General features: G+C 46.0%; 2 protein-coding genes and 1 pseudogene across 2 annotated transcripts; 2 read left to right on the forward strand and 1 right to left on the reverse strand.

The window, feature by feature from the left end:
* Positions 1 to 309: 309 nt before the first annotated feature.
* On the forward strand, positions 310 to 1251 carry LOC120238993 (olfactory receptor 2F1-like). Its single transcript, XM_039243069.1, has one exon. The coding sequence runs from the start codon at positions 310 to 312 to the stop codon at positions 1249 to 1251; it is 942 nt and encodes a 313-aa protein (XP_039099000.1).
* Positions 1252 to 6671: 5420 nt separating this feature from the next.
* Positions 6672 to 8557, forward strand: LOC120238954 (annotated as a pseudogene).
* Positions 8558 to 16343: 7786 nt separating this feature from the next.
* Positions 16344 to 17279, reverse strand: LOC120238955 (taste receptor type 2 member 41-like). The gene has a single exon (XM_039243031.1). The coding sequence runs from the start codon at positions 17277 to 17279 to the stop codon at positions 16344 to 16346; it is 936 nt and encodes a 311-aa protein (XP_039098962.1).
* Between the last annotated feature and the right edge of the window lie 5434 nt (positions 17280 to 22713).

Genomic DNA, 22713 nt, shown 5'->3' on the forward strand with positions numbered 1-22713 from the left:
TTTTCTCTTTCCTTCTATGGCGAATTATTAGCTGTAGCTGTGCTGGATCCTAGCCCCAAAAGGATGGTCAGAACAAGGACTTAACCCTTAAGAACCTCACAGTCTAGTTGAGAACCCATGTGTCCCTTCGTCCGGCACTTCCACTGCATTCCCCCTAAGCACCCAGGTGAAGGATCAGGAGGGTGGGTGTTCCTACTGGAGCTCATGTCCTGGCTCCTGGCTTAACTCCCTGACTCCTAGCGTGTGACTTTTACTTACCTGCCCCTCTCTGACTCCGCTCCTCTCCTGGCAGCCCGGCCCACCTGCTCCATGAGGAGGGACAACCTGACCTGGGAAAGCGAGTTTGTGCTCCTGGGGCTCTCCAGCGACAGGCACACCCAGGCGGGGCTCTCTGTCCAGTTCGGGGCCGCCTATGTGCTGACGCTGCTGGGCAACGGGCTCATCCTCCTCCTGATAGGGCTGGACGCGCGGCTGCACCTGCCCATGTACTTCTTCCTCTGCAACCTCTCGGTGGTGGACATCGGCTACACCTCCAGTGGGGTCCCCCAGATGCTGGTGCACTTCCTCCTGGAGAAGAAGACCATCTCCTTCACCCGATGCGGGACCCAGCTCTTCTTCTCACTGGCCCTGGGGGGTACCGAGTTCTTGCTGCTGGCCGCGATGGCCTATGACCGTTACGTGGCTGTCTGTGACCCCCTGCGCTACGTGGCAGTGATGAGCCCGAGATGCTGCACAGGCCTGGCAGCTGTCTCTTGGCTTGTGGGCCTGGGGAATTCTGTAGTGGAGACGGTGGTCACCATGCGTCTGCCTACCTGCGGGCACCACGTGCTGAACCACGTGGCCTGCGAGACGCTGGCACTCGTCCGCTTGGCCTGCGTGGACATCACTCTCAACCAGGTGATCATACTGGCCTCCAGCGTGGTGGTGCTGCTGGTGCCCTGCTGCCTCGTCTCGCTGTCCTATACCTACATTGTGGCAGCCATCCTGCGGATCCGCTCCACCGGGGGACGCCGCAAAGCCTTCGGGACCTGTGCCTCCCACCTCGCTGTGGTCTCCATGTCTTACGGGATGGCCCTGGTCACCTACATGCAGCCCCACTCCACAGCCTCAGCTCAGCAGGATAAGGTGGTGACGCTCTTTTACGCCGTAATGACCCCCATGTTGAATCCACTCATCTACAGTCTACGGAACAACGAGATGAAGGCTGCTCTGAGTCGAGTTCTGATGAGAAGTTCTGAATCCAAACTTTAGTGCGCAGCTTTAGTATGCAGAGTGAGTAAGAGGCCTCGCTCTGACGACCATGGACCTTGGAGTGTGCACTTGGGACAGTGTATCCATGTTCGTAAGGGGGCAGGCAGGGAGACCCCAACCTGCACCACTATCTTTTGAGGTAACAGGGAAATGGACCATATCCCTGGACTCTTATCTTTGGTCCCTGACTTCTTCTAAAAATGTGAATTACAATTTACAAACACACCCAATGGAAAACTAAATGGAAAAATAAAATAAAAAAGATATAGCAGCATATATGAATTGGAAAGGAAGATTCAATCAGAAGTCAGGGAAGTGCACAAAACTTATGCCAAGAAAGTATATTTGCCTCTAAAATCTACAACTATATGTCTAAGCTTTTCTGCAATCGGTGTGAAAAGGGAGAGGAGGAGGGAGCTGTAATCTACAAAATTCACTGGGCCCAAGGGATCAAACAGGCCTTAGGCCAGAAATGCAAAGGTCACCCCTGTGACTCACACACAGCCCGGCCCAGCTCTGTAGGGAGGGGAATTCACACAGGGACTTGGAGCCAAAGTCACAGAAACTCTCAAGAGCAGGACTAGTCATGCATGAGGCGCGTGAATGCCCCTCGGCACGCCCCCATGCCCTTGGCCTTGCAGTGGTGGCAAGTGGTGGCCCAAAAGTCAAGCGTTCGGGGCCTCAGACACATACTTTCTCTACAAGCAGGTCTAAGGTGATGCTCTTCTGAAAACAGAGATGTACTTGGAACCCACACTTGACCATCACGCCACGCCCCATCAGAAGGGCGCCGAGCGAGCTACTCTGCAAGGAAAGAATCTGCTTCAGGTTTGCTCCACTCTGGTAATACACAATTGGCGACTGCGCTCTAAATATCCTAACTCAGAAAATGAACCAGAGCTAGGGTTGTCCAGGAAAATATTTAAAACAACATTTAAAAATTAAAATAAAGCATCTCTTGCCTTAATAGCACAGGCATCTGGTTGGTCTTACCCACAAACAACAACAACAAGACCCATAAATTGAGAACAATTCAAACTTCTTATCAATCTGCTGAGAAAATGCCAAAAAGTCGCAGAGAAGGAGACTGGAGTACCTTTTTAAATTCTTAGTAAAACTTTTTTTTTAATTGAGATAAAATTCACATATCATAGGATTCATGATTTTTATCATTTTGAAGTGTACAATTCAGTGGCATTTAGTATATTCACCATGTTGTTCAACCTTAGGTCTACCTAGTTCCAAAACATTTTCAATGCCCCAAAAAGGCACCTCATACCCTTTAACAAGTCCCTCTCCATTCCTCTCTCCAACCGGGCCCTGGAAAACCCCTATCTCCTTTCTGTCTTTATGGATTTGCTTACTCTAGACACTTAACAGAAATGGAATTATAACAATACTTCCATTTTGTGTCTGCCTTCTTTCACTTAGCATAACATTTTTGTAGCAGACAACAGTGTTTCGTTCCTTTTCATGGCTGGATAATATTCCACTGTATGGAAACAAACACATCTTCTTGACCCCCCCTTCCCATTCATCAGGTAGTGGGTGTTTGGGTTATTTCCAACTATCCGCTTCTGTGAATAGTGCTGCTATAAATGTCTATGTGCACGTTTTTGTTTGAATTCTGTTTTTGTTTGTTTTGTTTTTGATTCTTTGGGGCATATACCTTGGAATGGAATTGCTGGATTACATGGTAATTCTATGTTTAACTTTTTGTTTAAGTTTATTATTTTTTGAGAAAAAAGCAGAGAGACAGAGAGACAATCGCGAGCAGGCCCCTCACTGTCAGCATCAAGCCCCATGCGGGGCTCGATCTCATGAACCGTGAGATCACAACCTGAGCCGAAATCAAGAGTTGGAAGCTCAACGGACTGAGCCACCCAGGTGCCCCTAACGTCTTCGAGGAACTGCTGAAGTGCTGGCCACACTCAGGGTTTGTTTCTTTGACTGAAGCCCTCCCAGTGGGTAGTAGATGGTGCCCCGCCCGGGCTCTAACCCGCATGTCTTCCCACGTGCCTGCTGGCCATGTGTAGACCTTCTCTGGAGAAATGTCCAGCAAAAATTTCTTTTTTACTTTTTATTTAAGACCCTCTCTGCTTCCTTCCCCTCCCTCAGCCTCTGCCCACCTGCTTCTCCCCTACCACAACCAGCCCCCTTCCAACTTCCCTGCTCACACGCCCGTGTGAGATGTGAGGCCCTCCGCCCTGTCTCCAGTCAAAATGTTTTAACCCTCATTTTTAGGTCCTTCTGTAACTATTAAGTTCTCTTCCCAAATAAACAAATTACCTTTTCCTTTCTCCACTGCCTCCATGGTTTGGTGTTTGTCTGCCCTTTGCCCAGTGCCTCCATTTTGCACAGCAAAGAAGCCTCAGGAGTTCTTTCTCTTCAGTTAGTGGGGAAGAATAAATCACAGGCATTTATAATTTAATATATTTTCCTTCATCTTCATCACATATCTATGGAACATCCACCACTGAGTAGTGAGATATCCTAGTACACTTTCTAACACCGCCAGGCTACAAAATGATCACCAAGACCACTGAATCAGCAAGCTTTGTGTATGGGAGTTCTTTTTTATAAAACCAGTTAAGATTTATAAGGTCAACCAAAAGCAAAGATGTCCTTTCTTTACAGGCTGAGCTACAATCCTTTATTAAAGCACAATATAGTAGGGACAATAATCTATTAAGGCATCCTCGGGGCGCCTGGGTGGCTTAGTCGGTTGAGCGTACGACTTTCGCTTAGGTCATGATCTCGCGGTTCGTGGGTTCGGGCCCCGCGTCGGGCTCTGTGCTGACTGCCAGCTCAGAGCCTGGAGCCTGTTTCAGTCTGTGACTCCCTCTCTCTCTCTGACCCTCCCCTGCTCACGCTGTCTCTCTCTCTCTCTCCCCGCTAGAAATTAAAAAAAAAAAAAATCTATTAAGGCATCCTCTAATCTTAATAATGAAAACAAACCTTATGTATACAAAATAATACTTATATTCTACTGTTTGTGGCAGGAGTGCAAACATCTAGTTTATCCAAAGAATACACCAGTTCATTAAGTTACAAGTCAGGAAAAGAAGATAGTAGGTCCAAAATATTTTCCTACTTACCTACTATTTGACTTTTAGAATTAAAAAAAAATAATTGGTCCTTGTCTCCTTATTTTTAAAATTTTTTTTAAATGTTTATTTCTGGGGCGCCTGGGTGGCTCAGTTGGTTGAGCAACCGACTTCAGCTCAGGTCATGATCTCATGGTTTGTGGAGTCGAGCCCCCCGTTGGGTTCTGTGCTGTCAGCTCAGAGCCTGGAGGCTGTTTTGGATTCTGTGTCTCCCCCTCTCTCTGCCCCTCCCCCATTCATGCTCTGTTTCTCTCTGTCTCAATAATAAATTTTAAAAAATAAAAAAAAATTAAAAAAAAATTTTTTTGAGAGAGCGTGAGCGGGGAAGGTGCAGAGGTGGGCAGGGGACAGAAGATCTGAAGCAGGCTCTGTGCTGAGAGCAGAGAGCCCTATGGGAGGGCTCAAACTCACAAACCATGAGATCATGACCAGAGCCAAAGTCAGGTATTCAACCAACTGAGCCACCCCCACGCCCCTGGTCCTTGTCTCTTCAAAGACTCTGTGTATTTGAAAGACACTTACTGATGAGGAGGAAAACTGGTCCCTCAAGAGACCCTTCTGAGTGGAGTCATTCTTCAGGTCTTCTAGAGAGTGGACTTTCTGAAAACATCAATGAGAAAGTTCTATACTGGGCACTTGATGAGAGAATGAATTTTAAAACCACTCCTTACTATGATGTTTATTCAGCCAGCCTAGCAACTCTATAGGCCAGTCTCCATTAGAAATGAGAAAGGGGTAGATAAAAAGGGAAAACACCCTGTCTACCCTTCAAGGATTTAGTTACAAGTCATAAAAGGAGAGTGAAAAGATCAGGCTTAGTGGAGCGGCTCTTCCAATTCTACCTCCTGGCTGCAGCGAAGGTTGAGAGTCCTGGTGTGCGCTCCATACTCTCACCAAGCTAGGGGGTAAGTATTTCCCTCCTGCAGCTGAAATGGAAGGTCAGCTGCCCTCAGGAACTGGGCCACCAGTCCACCTGCCTCTCCAGAGAGCTCTTCAGCCAGCCTCCCCACGTTACTTTGAGGCAGCCTGAAGCCCCCGGGAGCCGCATCCTAAAACATCACACCTTTCCTGACGTCCCCCATAAATCACACCTGTCCCACACATCGTTCTGCGGTGATGCTGCTCCCCGCTCACTGCTGTGATACACTGTGGGCTCCACGCGATGAGAACGCAGTATGATGGAGCGGGAAGAACACGGGAATGTGGTCCTCCAATCCCACATCCAGGTCCAGCTCTGCTCCTAGCTTGGCTCGCGCAAAACCCCTTCTGCTCCGCAAGCCTCAGTGTCCTCATTTGTAAAATGACAAGGTTGAAATGATGATCCTACAAGTTCCTTCCAGGCTGTGGGTTTTTTGTTTTTTTTTTTTTTCATTTTCATGTTCTCTCTCATTTTGCATTTTATTCCCTTCCATGGTGAGACCTTCACTTGCCATTCTGGGTACTCAGGAGCCACATGTGGTGAGTGAAGTCTGGCTGCTTACTGCCTTGACGAGAGAAACAAGTTCTGTGGAAAACTGGGGCTCCATCCCAGTGCAGGGCTCAGAAAACCAGCAGGGTGCCCTGCCGAAGCCAGTCTATAGTCTTCGCATTTTCCACAGTGACACCTTCTGGCCACAGAAGGACTGAAAGAGCGAAGGGAGTGGGTTCCAACCAGGTAGGAGACACACAAGGTGCTGTCTGTCCACGTGCTGTGCCCTCTTCACCCCCATCCAACCATGAACTCTATCTTTACGCCTGGTTAGAAAGACTTGGGTTGAATTGTTTTCATTTCCATTTCTTTGGATTCTATGACCCATCTCTCATATCTTTAATACAGATCCTTTTCATTTAGATAATGATCTGAATATTATGAGGGCTTTCTCATATATTATCTCATTTGATATCTACTACTACTTCCTTGGATCTAAGATATTCTGAAACATTGTTTGTGGACAAGACATAAGAAAGACTAAGGGAAGACCCAACACCAAAAAAGGCAAGGTAATCAAGGATCATGTTTTCACTGATTTAGTAGAATCTGAGGCAAATGATTTAAACTCTATTGGCCTCAACTTTTTCAAACAAAGAATGAGAAGCTTAGCCCAGAAGTTTTTTCCTCCTCAAAAACTCTTCTAGGTTTATCTCAAAACATATTCCTTTCCCCAAAAGAACATGTACTAAATCTTCAAAAATAAGATTAAAAGGTTCCACCTAAAGCAGTGGTTAAACTCAGCCTGGCATTTTATTTGTTTGGGAAACATTAAAAGTTACGAATACACAAATATCTGTGTTTCTCTCGCCTGAGGTTGTGACTTGCTTGCTTTGGAGTACAGTATGGGCTTCTGGAGTCTTGGAGCAAGCCGGGTAATTCCAGTGTGCAGCCTCTGTGGCAGGCACTGCTCTGGGGTCCACACGGGTCCTGTGGGACCTTCACAGTCAAACCCTAGTGTCTGGAGTTTTCCTTCCTTTTCAAGCTTCCCCAGTGGGCATTCAAATGGGCTTTCCCAGCAGTGGACTCTTCTCCGTGTCCCTGCAGTCTCTCCGTGTCCCTATACCACCTAAGAGCACTGTCTTCCCCCACCATGTTGCAAAGACACCTAATGCAGACATGGCAATGGAGCTAGAGGGACTTGCTATTAATAAACAGAGAAATAAAGACTATAAAATTGCTTAGTACATTTCATTTATGCTAAGGGAAAAAACAGCATCTTTAGCCTTTGATAGAAACTAGAGACCAGCAAAGTAAACAGGGAAGTTTTCCCAGGGCACACCTGTGTCTTCTGTGACAGAAGGATTTACACATAACAGAGTTCAAAGGCGTTCAGAGGCACTCCCTCACTGACTTCATTTGTAGGCACTACATGCTGCAGTGGCAAGCGAGAGAGATATACATTCATCTTTTATAAATCACTTACTTTAACATTCAAATAAATGCCAGCATTTCACCAAGGAAACAGTATAATCTCAAGAAGTTGGGACATAATTATAGTGAGCATAATGTTCTACAATGAGGCCCTGATCTTATCAGCCTAGGAATAAGCCTGATTAATCAGTTCACTGAGAACCAAATGAGTGATGTTCTCTGTCACGGCCCTGGCCTGCCTTATGGGAGCAACGGGAAAAACCACGAGCTCTAGTGTGAGGAGTGACGACAAGGAGGGAGTCCAGAGCACAAGTCCTACGTCTTGGGATCAGAGAATAATCCTCAAGGCCACTACTTTAAACACTTTTTTTTTTTTTTTTTTTTTTATATTTTTTTTTTATTTTATTTCTAGGAGAGAGAGAGACAGCGTGAGCAGGGGAGGGTCAGAGAGGGAGGGAGATACAGACTCTGAAACAGGCTCCAGGCTCTGAGCTGGCAGTCAGCACAGAGCCTGATGCGGGGCCCGAACCCACGAACCGCGAGATCATGACCTAAGCGAAAGTCGGACGCTTAACCGACTAAGCCACCCAGGCGCCCCTACTTTAAACACTTTTTTAATCTGTGGACCCATACTGCGAAACATTTGTTAGGAATCTTTGCATGAAAAGAAAAATCATAAAAGATCCATGATTTGAAGAAGCTCAGAGTCTAATGGAGAAAACGTACAAGTTCTTGCAGTCCTACCCAGAGTCCTTTGCTGTAAAATCTTACTGATTCTGGACTCTCTAAGCCACCTCCTCCTTCAGGCAGCCCGGCCCACCTGCCCCACGAGGAGGGACAACCTGACCTGGGAAAGCGAGTTTGTGCTCCTGGGGCTCTCCAGCGACAGGCACACCCAGGCGGGGCTCTCTGTCCGGTTCGGGGCCGCCTATGTGCTGACGCTGCTGGGCAACGGGCTCATCCTCCTCCTGATAGGGCTGGACGCGCGGCTGCACCTGCCCATGTACTTCTTCCTCTGCAACCTCTCGGTGGTGGACATCGGCTACACCTCCAGTGGGGTCCCCCAGTTGCTGGTGCACTTCCTCCTGGAGAAGAAGACCATCTCCTTCACCCGATGCGGGACCCAGCTCTTCTTCTCACTGGCCCTGGGGGGTACCGAGTTCTTGCTGCTGGCCGCGATGGCCTATGACCGCTACGTGGCTGTCTGTGACCCCCTGCGCTACACAGCAGCAGTCTCTGGGCTTATGGGCCTGGTAAGTCCTGTGGCAGAGACTGTGGTCACGATGTACCGGCCCACCTGTGGGTACATGCGCTGAACCACGTGGCCCAGGCGGATGTCACACACACCAGGTTGTAATGGTGGGCTTTGGTGTAGTAGGGCTGCTGGTGCCCGGAGCTGAATGTTGGGTAGCAACTCAGTTGTGTTACAGAGAAATACAGACAAACTCAAAAGCGGAAAGAGAAGGCTGCCTTCTAAGGGCAGTGAAGCTTGTACTAAGGGATAAAGTGTTTGTGCAATGGTGCGTGTGTGCGTGTGTGTGTGTGTGTGTAGAAAATGTACTCTTTGTTTTTGAAGGCAAATAATGACTTAAGTTCTGAAATCTTCTTTGTAGCTTTGGCCTGTTCTCAGTAAGATTCAAAAGCAGTTTACACCAATCAGAAATGTTACACATTTGCTGATGGGGTGAACGTGAGCATATGATTCCAAGGGCACTTTCACCCCTGGCCTAGATGTCAGCTTTGCCATCTGCAGTCAATCACCAAACACCACATCCACTGACCACCTCTTCTGTGCGCAGTGCAAGCCCTTCCTCGCCACAGTTATCATCCCAACCTCCCCCTCCCAAGCGCAGAGAGCATCATGGGCCTGGGACACCATGCAGGTCTCAGAAAGAAATATCAATCGGAGAACAGACTGTATGCAACGCACCATGTCAGGTCCTGCAAGACACACACCAGCTCTGACAGGAGGGCCTTCCTTCCGATGTGGAGACTATTTGAAATGATAAGAAATAAATGCCAAAAAAAAAAAAGAAAGAGAAAAAAAGAAATCACAACATAATTCAACAATGCAAAAAATACAATTAAGAGGATATTTACTTAATTACTAAATACAAGACAGAGGTTCAAAACCCCATGGAACTCATTAAATTCTCCCACGAAGGGGAAAAAATCGGGGTAGTTTGCAAAGGGATTGAAAGGGAAGAAAATATTAAATGGGGCCTAAGAAAATATTAAATGGGGCCTCAGAGAATGGTTGAATTTGGACAGGTGAGGGAGTCGAGGGACAGGTTCATTTATGGTGAGTGGAGGAACCATAGAAACCAGTGAGGAGGTAGAAAAACCTGAGGTCTGTCTGGGAAAGAGCGAGCAAACCGGTCTGGTTAGAGCAAAGGTTTCATCCTGAAGACTCATGAGGCGGACGTGAGGCTGGAAAGAGGGTTTGGTAGGGCTTTTCAAACAAGGCCAAGGAATGTGCTTTAGAGACCAGGGCAAGAGAGCAGAGTCTCTGATATGGGGCATGACACGTGATAGGGGCTTCCAGAAGCTGTCCTCTTCCTCTGCACCAGGACCCTTACTAACTGAAACTAAAACAAATAGCATTTTATCTTCTTTTTCTTCTTTTTATCTGACAAACTCTCCGTTTCATGCTTAACTAGAGGGAGTAAGTGGAACACTTATTTGTAATTCACTTCCCCTTGTACCTTGGTTAGGTTTATTCCTAGGTATTTTATGGTTTTTTGTGCAATTGTGAATGGGATCAGTTTCTTGATTTCTCTTTCTGTTGTTTCATTGTTGGTGTATAAAAATATAACCGATTTCTGTACGTTGATTTTGTACCCTGCAACTTGGCTGAATTCTTGGATCAGTTCTAGTAGGCTTCTGGTGGGGTCTGTCGGGTTTTCTATGTAGAGTATCAGGTCGTCTGTGAAAAGTGAAAGTTTGACTTCTTCTTTGCCAATTCTGATGCCTATAATTTCCTTTTGTTGTCTGATGGCTGATGCTAGGACTTCCAGCACTATGTTAAACAACAGTGGTGAGAGTGGACATCCCTGTCGTGTTCCTGATCTCAGGGGAAAGCTCTCGGTTTTTCCCCACTGAGGATAATGTTAGCTGAAGGCTTCTCATAGATGGCTTTTATGATGTTTAAATAAGTTCCTTCTATCCCGACTTTCTCGAGGGTCTTTATTAAGAAGGAATGCTGTATCTTGTCAAATGCTTTTTCTGCATCTACTGACAGAATCATTTGGTTTTTATCTTTTCTTTTGTTGATGTGATGTATCACATTGATTGATTTGTGAATATTGAACCAGCCCTGTAACCCAGGAATGAATCCCACTTGATCATGGTGGGTAATTCTTTTGTGTGTTGTTGAATTCGATTTGCAAGTATCTTGTTGAGGATTTTTGCATCTGTATTCATCAAAGATATTGGCCTGTAGTTCTCCTTTTTTGCTGGGTCTCTGTCTGGCTTGAGAATCAAAGTGGTGCTGGCTTCATAGGATGAGTCTGGAAGTTTTCCTTCAATTTCTATTTTTTGGAATAGTTTGAGAAGAATGGGTATTAATTCTGTTTTAAATGTCTGGAAGAATTCCCCAGGGAAGCCATCTGGCCCAGGGCTCTTATTTGTTGGGAGATTTTTGATAACTGATTCAATTTCTTCACTTGTTATGGGTCTGAGGATATAAGAGATCTGTATGATGAAAACTATAGAAAACTTATGAAGGAGATTGAAGAAGACACAAAGAAATGGAAAAACATTCCATGCTCATGGATTGGAAGAATAAATATAGTTAAAATGTCATTACCACCCAAAGCAATCTACATATTCAATGCAATCCCAAACAAAATTGTACCAGCATTCTTCTCAAAACTAGAACAAACTATCCTAAAATTTGTATGGAACCACAAAAGACCCCGAATAGCCAAAGTAATACTGAAGAAGAAAACCAAAATGGGAGGCATTACCATCCCAGACTTTAGCCTCTACTACAAAGCTGTCATCATCAAGACAGTATGGTATTGGCACAAAAACAGACACACAGACCAATGGAATAGAATAGAGAACTCAGAATTGGACCCAAAAATGTACAGCCAACTAATCTTTGACAAAGCAGGAAAGAGTATGCAATGGAAAAAACACAGCCTCTTTAACAGATGGGGCTGGGAAAACTGGACAGCAACATGAAGAAGAATGAAACTAGACCATTTTCTCACACCATACACAAAAAATAAACTCAAAATGGATAAAGGACCTGTAATTCAACTTCCTCAAATTTGGCAGACTTCACAGACCAGGTAGGTAAGGCAGGTTTCAAGACCAAAAGAATTGGGAAGAATGCAGACCAGAAGTTTTTTAAAATATAAGGAAATGTTAGAAGTAAAAGTGAACAGATCTTGAAGTTGAGACTTGAACAAAGAGTATAACTGTAATGTGCCTTCTGCTTTCCGTTTGTTTTTGTTTTTTTAAATGAAAAGATAAGCATGCCATTTGAGCAACAGGCTGAAGACTGAGCAAAACCCAACAGAGCTTACTTACTTGGTGTTTCTGTAAGCGTCACCTCTGATAACAAGCCTGCTTTTCTGATGTCACCCCATGTCTCCAGAGGCAACCTCTGGTTAGACAGGTCCCATCCTGGCTAAGGAGGGATCTGAGTTTGCTTTTCTAATACTGACTCACAAAACAGGTATGAGCCTCACCAAAGGCACTAGCCTGGCAAAGGCTTCATACTTTTTCATCGAGAATAAATCAATGCATGAAGTCCAAGAGAGTGAAACTCAGTTCCAAGCTGGGAACTTTATTAGAAGAGTATTTCTAGAGTCACTCAGAGTCAAAGGAGGGAGTAAGGGGCCTGAGGGAACACTGTTGTATGGCTATTTGGAGCAGACCCGGGAATGTACATGGCGGAGGATCCCTACGGCAAGACCTCCTGCTTTGCCGGGACAGTGGTAACCTCTTCTATCTGGAACAAAATTCGCGCCCATACAGCACTCTTCGCTTCGCGCAACCACACGACCAGGAATACCCACTCCAAGAGAGCAGAGTGCTCAGCCTGGAACTCACTGACAGGCTTCTGTGCCGACAAGCCCCTGGAACTGTGTGTTCACATGTCATCTCATCCACCATGTTATCACCTCCTCAGGGATTTGTAATGATCTGCTCGTTTTGCCCCTGATGCCTCACAAGACTATAAACACCATGGGGACAGAAATGACATTTGTAGTGCTCACTACTTTACCCTCAGCACAGAGAGCTGTCTACGGGTAGGCACTCCAAAACTATTTGCTAACAAAATATATTCACAAACAATCTGGAGCCTGCCAAAACATTAATACATCCTCACATACATTTTTTCATTGTGTTTTTAAATTTTACAAAATTGCTTTCATAAAACCTTCAGTAGTGAACTGTGATGTTTGCCACTGGTTGATAAGATGGGTTTTAGCTCAGCTTTGCTGATACCACAGAACTGGATTTTGCCTTAGGAAGCACTACCTACCAGAAGGGGGCTGGGGAAGGTCTAGCACATGGTCTAAGGTCCACCACTCAGTCTGATTTCTCATTGATTCAATCTGGTCTCCGATGTATTTTCTTAGTCTTTTCGTTTCTTTCCTCAATAGAACAGCTCAATATAGCAACATAACAACACATAATATGGAATAAAGTTTTAAGATAACAGCTAATATTTAGTAACTCTTACTATTCCTGTTTCGTTTTCTTCTTTCCCCTCTATGTCTTCAAAGAAAAAACGAAATAGCTTTTTTTTTTTTTTTTTTTTTGCCTCCCTTAGCTGATGCCAAAAGCTACTTAAGTGCTAAGGGAAAGAAGTCAGTCAGAGAAAGACAAATAACATGATTTCACTCAAATGTGGAATTTAAGAAACAAAACAGTGAGCTCGAGACGGGCTCAGCGTCGGTACCAGAGGCTGTGCAGGCCTGCCGGGCAGTCGGCCACCATGCTGCTTCTGCCCCGGCCGCAGGCATGGGTGCATCGTGGGAGGACAGAGCCGCCACCACTTCGCCTGCGACACCTGCCCCTACATGCACGTCACCCACAAGGTAAAACCCCGGACGTGTCCAAAGTGAAAGAAGTGGACAACACGCTTGTGGAGCAGCTGCCTGGGAGAACGCGGACTCTACTGCAGAGTCATATCCTAAATGCGAACACCCTCGTGCCCATTTCATGCAGCTTCAGACCCGCTCTGCGGACGAGCCAGTGACCACCCTCCACAACTGCTGTGATGCTCAGTGTGGACACTGCCAGGCTGGCTCAGCCGTGTCGGTGGCTGCTCCCCTCGTTCCTCAGGGTGGATTCCCAGTCAGGAGTGTGAACTGTGTGTCCTGAGGGTCCTTGTCAGTGTGGCAGAAAGTGAACCCGTTAGAGTAGCTGCCCAGGATGTAAACGTAGCCCACCTGCCCATCAGCAGATGAGCCCATTAGCATCCAGGGAGACTTTCTGGGAGGGTGGCGGGAGGGCACCCATAACCAAGTGCACTCGGTACTCTCCCGCTCTTTTATCTTTTATATGTATGGGGTAATGACTCTCTCACCATCAACCCTCTTTTTTTGTTGTTGTTTATTTGTTTATTTTGAGAGAGAGCATGCATGCACACATGAGCAGGGATGGGCAGAGAGAAGGAGAGAGACAGTGAATCCCAAGCAGGCTCTGCACTGTCTGTCAATGCAGAGACAACGCAGGGCTCCAACTCCAACAAACTGTGAGACCGGGACCTGAGCTGAAAATAAGAGTCGGATGCTTAACGAACTGACCCACCCAGGTGCCTCTTAATTATGTACCTTAATTATAGACCTCCATCAGCCCTATTAATTATGTACCCTGTTTGCACAACTAAAAAAGTAAAATTTTATAATTAAAAATAAAAAACAAATGAACAAAGGGGAAAAGAGAAAAACAAACCAGCAACCAGACTCTTAATTATAGAAAACAATCTGCTGGTTAACAGAGGGGTGATGGGGGGAGGTGAAGGAGGTGATGGGGACTAAGGAAGGGCACTTGTTGTGACGATCACCAGTTGATGTGTGGAAGTATCGAATCACTATATTGTATACCTAAAACTACTATTATACTGTGTGCTAACTAACTGGAATTTAAATAAAAACTTAACCGAAAAAAGCTACTTAAGTGAATTATTCTGTGAGAGCCACACCCCCTGGTGAGTCTCCAGTGCCCTCCTTCAGAGTCCCTTCTCAGTGATTTCTTATCCACTACAAATGGTTTTTCTTTATCTCACTCACGCTTAGCACATTAGTCTCATTTAGCAGTTGAAAAAAATTGAAAGAATGGGAAAAAAACCAAGAGGAGCCAAAGAAAGAAAAGAAACGCTGGTCTTTCCTGGTGGCTAGAAAGGTCCTTGCCATCCTCAGGTTTCCCTGCTCTTTGTGCGCTGATGCAGATACAGAACATAATTCTTAAAATAATATTAACTATGCAGTACTATAAGTATTATTAACAAGTTATGATCAATACTAATGTGTCATGTGCATATATTATCTACATCAATCTTTGCAGTTACTCTGAAACAGTTGCTATTACCTAAGTGAATGTGCCAGGAAATGAAGGCATAAAGGGTTAATTACACCTAGGAATTCCCATCACATCATGTAAGACCTATATTTTAAAAAATTAAAACACTACTGAAAGTAATAATAATAATCTCAAATAGTTTTTTATTTTGTTTTGTTTTGTGTGAGGGAAGAGCATGTGGGGGAGGGGCAGAGGGAGAGATGGAATCTTAAGTGACCTCCACACCCAGCTCAGAGCCCAATTCGGGGCCCAGCATGGGGCTCCATCTCACAGCAATTGTGAGATCATGACCTGAGGTCAAACCAAGAGTCAGACACTTAACCTACTGAATAAATCTTGGTTAATCTTGAATAAATGGAAAAGCATACCATATTCTTGAATAGAAGACTAAACACCCTAGATATGTATTTCTCCTTATATTGAATTATACATTTAATAGTATCCAACATAATTTTCTTAAGAAGGAATTGTTTGGGACTAGACACTATTATTCTAAAAATAATAGCCAAGAAAGTTAGAAAAGATTAATGAAGAACTAGTTTACCAGTCATTCAAACATCATAAACCTAAAATAGTCAAAATATTGTGGTACTGGCACATGACTATACCAAGGTAGTAAGACAGAATAGAAAGGAAATAAACATATATATATATGAATTTAGTAATGATAAAAGGTAGCATTTTAAAGCAGTGGAAATGTAGACTGAGATTCTCTCTCTCGCTCTCTCTCTGCCCATCCCCTGCTTGTGCATACATGTTCTTTCTCTCTCTTAAAAAAAAAATAAAGAGGTTAAATGATTTTGGGATACAAACTAAGAGAAACTCTCAAGTCTTTGTGTTTCAGAACTAAAAGTACATGTTTATTCATTACATGTGACTTTGTGACTTTTGCTTAAGGAAGAAAAAAAGTTCCAGAGGCAATTTGAAGATAGAGAAAATCACAGTGTGTGATTCTAAAGAAGAATAAACATGGAAAAAGTCTGGCTGCCACTTAGACTTCAGAGGGGGGAAACTGAAAGCAGAACAGTGGAAATAATAATAAGAGAGGCGTTGGTATAAAGGAAAGAAAGTAGTTTTCATAAAATTAAAACCGAATTATCCAAGTGTGGTGAGAGAAAAAGAATCCGCACAGACGGGAGGGCCATTCGACATCACAGCCCTGACCACTGTCGGCCCCCCAACTCCTGTCCTCCAGGGCTCCCATGGGAACCCATACATTATCCTCAAGGCCTTGCTTCTTCCCCACCCACATTGCAGCTCAGCCACAGACGCATTTTCTCTTCATCCCCTGCGAGGTCGGTGAGATCGCATGGACTGTTAATCAAGTCTCTTGAACTAGAAGCTGCCACATAACAGGGGCGACATGAAATAGAGAACAGACAGAATTTTGTATTCTGAACTGCTGGACAATACTGGCTCTCTGGGACCTGTGCGGCTCCATTTTAACAGTGTCCCACGGAAGGAATCTCGCTCAGAGAATCCCCAGATTCGACTCCCCTCCTCTCCTTCCCAGAGGAGGAAACCCAGAGTAGAATCCAGGAGATACCTCCAAAGCTATTTCCATGTAAGTGGGCACGGGTTACATCACCCTTCCGGAGTCACTTCTGGGAAGCCACCCAGAAGCCCCTGGCCAACAGCAGGAGCTGTCGGTACACCCCTCGAAGCCTGAGGTTGCTGAGGATGAGGAAAAACGGATGGACAGATGTACACAGGTACATTACAATCTGCCACGGCCAGTACCAGTCACTCTTTGAGGAGAAGAAACCCGCAGCATCAATGATCAGGGACCCGAAGGACAGAGCATAAAGAATGAGGAAGGAGATGAGCGACTTCAGAGCTCTGGTGTGAGCCTGGGCACTGGGGTCCTGTGGGCTGTGGGCGCTGAGTCGCATTCTCCCAGTGTGTCTCCTCAGAGAATTAATCAACAGTGCGATTGAGACCACAAAAATAGAGCAAGGAAAGAACAAGGTGATCAGTTTCAGGGGCAAGAAATAGTGAATTTCCAGTCTCCTGCTCCACTGTCTGAAGGTCATGTTCCCGGGAAGCTTTCTAATTAAGAATCCTTGATACACAGCATGGTTTCCCCAAAAGAAGAGCAGGGTGACGATGAAGGAGATCAGAAGAGAAGCCATGAGGAGCCAGGGCACTGACCCTGGGAACCTCCACTTGAGCCAGAGGAAGGTGGGGTGGGTGAAGTTGGCGATCTTCATGCAGAAGAGGACACTGAGCCAGGAGCTGAACCAGAAGGTGGCTGTGTTCAGGAAGTCCCAGTGGAGACCGAAGAACTGCCGCGCGGGACCCGTGCTGTAGTCGGCCAGGTGGAGGAAGTAGTAGAAGCTGTTCGCCATGCCGACCCACTGCAGGAAGAAGCGGGAGGCGCCCAAGCTGAGGAGGATCATGTCAGAGGGGAGCAGCCTCCCACGCCGCATCCTTTCCCTGCTCAGCACAAGCACAATGAAGCCGTTGGCCAGGATTCCCAGGAGGCACAGCAGGACAAAGAGAAGCATGAAGAAGCCCGAGAGCACTGGCTGCATTCTGACCCCTCTGGTCAGCCCCCTTGCGAGTTGAGCCTTGGTCCCTGGCCTCCTCCCTACCCCCACACACAGCCCCTCTTTAGACCCTTCCTGGGGACGTGAGAAGAAATGTTCAGGCTCTGCATCTGAATCAGAGCGCTCTCAGAAGGCCGATGCTGAGGCTACAGGGGAAAGGTGAGCTCAGCTGAGTGAGGATGCAAATTTCCCATGGCTTCAGTTACCACTGGGCCCACCAACTGCCCTGATTTGCCTTCTCTGGTTTTGCCTGCATGCTACCATCATTAGCATCAATGTAGAGTTTTTCAATGTCTCGGTGACTGAGCTCCATCCTTCTTTCTGCTCCTTCGGGTCATACAAACATACCTCTCCCCATCAGATCATTCTTAAGACATGAAGTGTACAGGCACCAAGTACGGGAGACACTTAATATGGCCAAGACCCAGGCAAAACAGTGATGACTGAGAAGTCTGTGTCCAGCCAAGCTTCCCTGTCACACACTCACCCTCAAATCTGAGCAGTCATCCCCTTCAAGGTCAGACACTTTGGTCCACTTTTCTACCAAACCTCCTCTTAAATCTTTCATGGACCCTGAGATGTAAATGACTGATAATGGCTTAAACCGGTCTTATGTTCCAGTGAGAGAATTCATTTCCTTGTGGCTGTGGAACTGAGGGCATCTGCTTCTTGCTGGGTCTCAGTTGAAGGCTCCCTCAGATCCTGGTGGCCACTGGCTGTTTTTGCCAAGTGGGCCAGTTCAACATGGCACCTTACTGCATCAAGCCAGCAAAGAGAGTCCCTAAAGGGAGCTGGCCAGTAGGATGGAGTCCTACTGTGTAGTATAATCACAGGAGTGACAGCCTATCACTTTTGCCCTGTTCTATTGGCTAGAAGAAAGTCACAGTCTTCAGGGACACTCAAATGGTGTGGGTTACAAAAAAGTACAGATACCAAAGTTGGGGGTCATGGGGAACCATCTTAGAGTCTATCTGCCACAATGAGACACCATAGCTTATAAGGCAGGTGTGCTGTCCTGTCCTCCAACACCAACGTTAAAGAGAGATCCCTATGAGACCACATTAAAAGGCAAAACTATTGCAGGGAGGGTGCCTGGGTGGCTCAGTCAGTTAGGCATCTGGCTCTTGATTTCAGCTCAGGTCATGATCACATAGTTTGTGGGACTGAGTCCTGCAATGGGCTCTGAGCCGACAGGGCAGAGACTACTTGGGATCCTCTCTCTCTGCTCCATCCCCAACTCTCTAAATAAATAAATAAATAAACTTAAAAATAATAAGCAGAAATATCGTCTTGAATGAAAACATTCAAAGTGATCCACGGCCAAATGTTTCCTATTTACTAGTTCAAATCTGTCCTTTCTCCATATTTGTTTGAAAAAAATCAAGAGTATTTTTTCATGTAAGTGTGTCCTTTTGGATTGTGACTTTGTCATGAGTCAACTAAGAAAAATAGTCATACAAATAATGTGAAAGTTGTCACTATCACAGCATAAAAGTATAATTATACTAAAATGAATAATCCACAACAGAGAGATCTCACTGAAGTTGGGTGAACATGCATTTTTTTCTATGAGTAAACTCATAGAGTTTTTACTCATTCACTCAACAAATACTTACTGAGCACTTATATACACTGGGTTCCTATTATGGGGGATAGAGAAGTGAACCAAAGAGGTGGGTGGGTCTCCTGCTTCTATGGAACTTGCAGTCCAATGGAAGGTAACTGACAATAAGCACACACGAACACGACACCTTCACGCTGTAATCGGCGCTCTGAAGAAAACAGGACAGAGAGTAAGGCTGCTGGAGAATAGCTGGAGGGGGAGAAGTTGCTCCTTCACACCTACAGGCTGGGGAGGGCATTCTCAGGGGTGACGTGGGCTGAGGGGCCCCAGTGAGTAGAGCCTTTGCCATGTATGGCTGGCTGAACTCATATTATCAAATCACGATTTTATTCATTCTCTTCTACCATTTCTTCTAATTTTACCCAGTGGGAGAACCTTCTCCTGCCAGAGAAAAAGAACTCCCAGAGGCCACATGACTATTCACTCTTATCAATTAAGTTGTCCCAAGATCACTTCAAGCCACAAAACCACCTCAGACCAGAAACTGGGCATTTCTGTCCAATGTATGAATACTACCTAACAAGATGGCATTGGCTACTGCAGATGGAGACTGGAAAAGGGGTGGGAAGGGTCTTGCCTGGACTCGAACCAAAGCCTTGTACTCTCCAGGCCTGGCATGTGTTAAATGCTGATGATCCTTCACGGGTAACTTCAAAGCTCTGGAGACTCCCCGCCGGGCACTCTCCTACAAGCCCCTCTGATGGGGAGAAAGCATGTCTATTTTGGGTGATCTCTTAGGACTCCTTACTCAACTCCTAGACATTTTCCACCAAATTACTGCTGCTGGCATTTCCTTACCCCACTAGACAGCCCTACTGGTCAAACCTCAAGATACCTGCACACATATGCTCTCTCCGTTGGGGCCCAAAGCTGGTGCCCCAGCCCTGCCCCCACAGTCCAAATGTGGCCACATTCTCCTGACTCTGCCTCGAAAGTTAGCTGGTCTGCTGGTGTCTCATTATCTTACTCCCCCAGCGGGAGCAAGAGTTTCCTTAGCCCGCTACCCCTCCCAACTGAAGCAGTGACACAGCACGCTCGGAGAGTGGCCCCAGGGGGGCTCTGGGGCACCACCGGGTTTGCGGTAAGTCCTCCTCAGTGCAAGATGGAGTGGGCTTCATTACCCAGCTTTTCCAAATATTTCTTCCTCACAAAGTCCCCTCTCTTCTACCGTCTAACCCTTTCATTTTATCAAAGGGTTTCAGGAGTTAAGGAAGAGGTTTATGTCCAGTTTCTTTGAGAACCTGAATACTGTGAACTAGCAGCTCACTCTGAAATCTCCCATCGTGAAATCTTTGCACTTGGTAAAAACGTCAACTTCGGTTTAAAAGACAAGATCAAGAAAGCCATGCTGGTCATGGTAAGAAACTGGGATGTTATCCTAACGTAATAGAAAGCCATTAGAGAATTTTAAACAAGGGAGCAGCATGACCTAATCTGGTTTTAAACAGCTCCCGTGGACCAGGACTTGCAGGCTGGAAGTGGGGAGGGGCAAGGGTAGAGGAGAGCAGTCAGGGGCTACGGCATGAGGCCCGGCACAAGCAGGTGCCAACTTGCTCTCACCTGCGAGCACCAGAGGCGGGGAGCAGGGACAAGATGCTGGCGCACTTTGAAGGCAGATTCGGCAGGATTTGCCTGATGAAAGGAGTGAGAGAAAAGGAGGCAATCAAGGATGGGTCCCAAGCTTTTACTTCGGTCACTGGAGAATTTACAGAGCCATCTACGGAGAGGAGTTAGCCTGTGAGAGGAATATATGTTTGTGGGAGGAAGTCTGTGTTGGTCACGTTAAGTCAGAGACACCTGTCAGATCTCTAGAATGAGACATGAAGGGGACAATTAAAATGGAAGCCTGGATCTCAGAAAGGCGGGAGTAACAGGTTTGGGAGCCGCCAACCCTTATTCGGTACTTAGAGCCATTACATTAGATGAGACCACGTGGGAAAAGAGTGTGAATGGAGACTGGTTAGGGGCTGGGAGTGAGCCTTGCACCCTCAGCCTTGAGGGGTTGGAAGTCAAAGGACACAGCTGAGGAGACCTGGCTGCAGCTGATTTTCAGGAGGGATTCCATTCTCTGAGCTCTTGCTCGGGAACAGGAGGAGGGGGAGCAAACAGGGAGGAGGGTGACACAGGAATGCAAACTGGGCTGAAGAGACCCTAGCGCCGCAGGGTGATCTGGACCCAGGGGTGCACGTCGCATGCTCTGGGGAGATGCCCTGAGGCAGATACCGTCAAGGTGCTCTCACTCCGAGAGGCCCTCTGGTCGGGACCCAAGCCAAGCCCAGCAGAAGGTCAGTGTTGCCACTGTGCTTTACCACCTGACGGCCTCGGCAGAGAGGCTCTATTTATCATTCATCCATTCACCAAAATCCACTCAGCAGGTACTGTCTGTCAGGCACCAGGCAAGGCACATAGGCACAGAGATAAAGACAGTCTTTTGAGGAAGAAAGACAAGTAGATATATGACAACTCCATATAATAAATGATAAAATAGTAATGGTATTTACTCAGTGCTGCTATGCATCCCCATGTACTTCCAACTGCTTTATAAATGTTAATTTTTTGACACTCCTAAAAATGCAATGAGTATCCAAAAAAGGTGCTAGACCACTAGATATCTATGTACAAAATACTGATACTGGACACCATACACAAAAATCAACTCAAAGTGGATCCCAGAACCAAATATAAAAGCAAAAAATAAAGAATTCCTGGAGGAAAACACAGGAGTAAATCTTCATGATCTTGGGTCAGACAAAGCCTCCTCAGGACATCAAAAGCATGACTGACGAGGGGCGCCTGGGTGGCTCAATCAGTTAAGCATCAACTTCAGCTCAGGTCACGATCTCGTGGTTCATGAGTTCAAGCCCCACATCTGACTCTGTGCTGATGGCTCAGAGCCTGGAGCCTGCTTTGGATTCTCTGTCTCCCTCTCTCTCTGCCCCTCCCCCCCCAACTTGCACTCTGTCTCTCTCTCTCAAAAATAAACAAACATTAAAAAAAATTTAAGGGGCTCCTGGGTGGCTCAGTCAATTAAGCGTCCGAATTCAGCTCAGGTCATGATCTGGCAGTTCGTGAGTTCGGGCCCCACATCGGGCTCTGTGCTGACGGCTCAAAGCCTGCTTCAGATTCTGTGTCCCCCTCTCCCACTCCGGCTCTGTCTCTCTCTGTCTCGCGAAAATAAATAAATGTTAAAAAAAAAAGTTAACAACAACAAAGAAAGCACAAGTGACTAAAGAAAAAATTGATAAACTGGATTAAATCAAAGTTTACAAACTTGTGCTTCCAAACGTGCTGACAGCACGAAGCCTGCTTGGAATTTTCTTACATCCCTGCCCCTTCCCTGTTCACTCGCTCTCTCTCTCTCTCTCTCTCAGAAATAAACTTTTAAATATTTATTTATATTTGAGAGAGAGAGAGAAAGAGACAGAGCATGAGTAGGAGAGGAGCAGAGAGACAGAGATGGAGTCAGAATCTGAAGCAGGCTCCATGCTCTGAGTTGTCAGTACAAAGCCCAACATGGCTGGAACTCAGGAGCAGTGAGATCATGACCTGAGTTGAAGTCAGATGTTCAAATAACTGAGTCATCCAGGCACCCCAAAAATTAATAAATATTTTTTTAAAACTGTAAATCAAAGCAATGAGCTACCACTTCATATTGCTTAGTGTGGTAAAATAAAAAAAAAAAAAAAGGTGAGCAAGTGTTGGGAAGGACACAGAGAAACTGAACCCTTCATGCATTGCTGGTGGGATTACAAAAAATGGCGCCGCTGCTTTGGATAACTGCTTGTGTGCAGCTCC

The sequence above is a fragment of the Hyaena hyaena genome, unplaced genomic scaffold (genome assembly GCF_003009895.1).
Source record: "Hyaena hyaena isolate Hyena2069 unplaced genomic scaffold, ASM300989v1 scaffold_220, whole genome shotgun sequence".
Taxonomy (NCBI): Eukaryota; Metazoa; Chordata; class Mammalia; order Carnivora; family Hyaenidae; genus Hyaena; species Hyaena hyaena.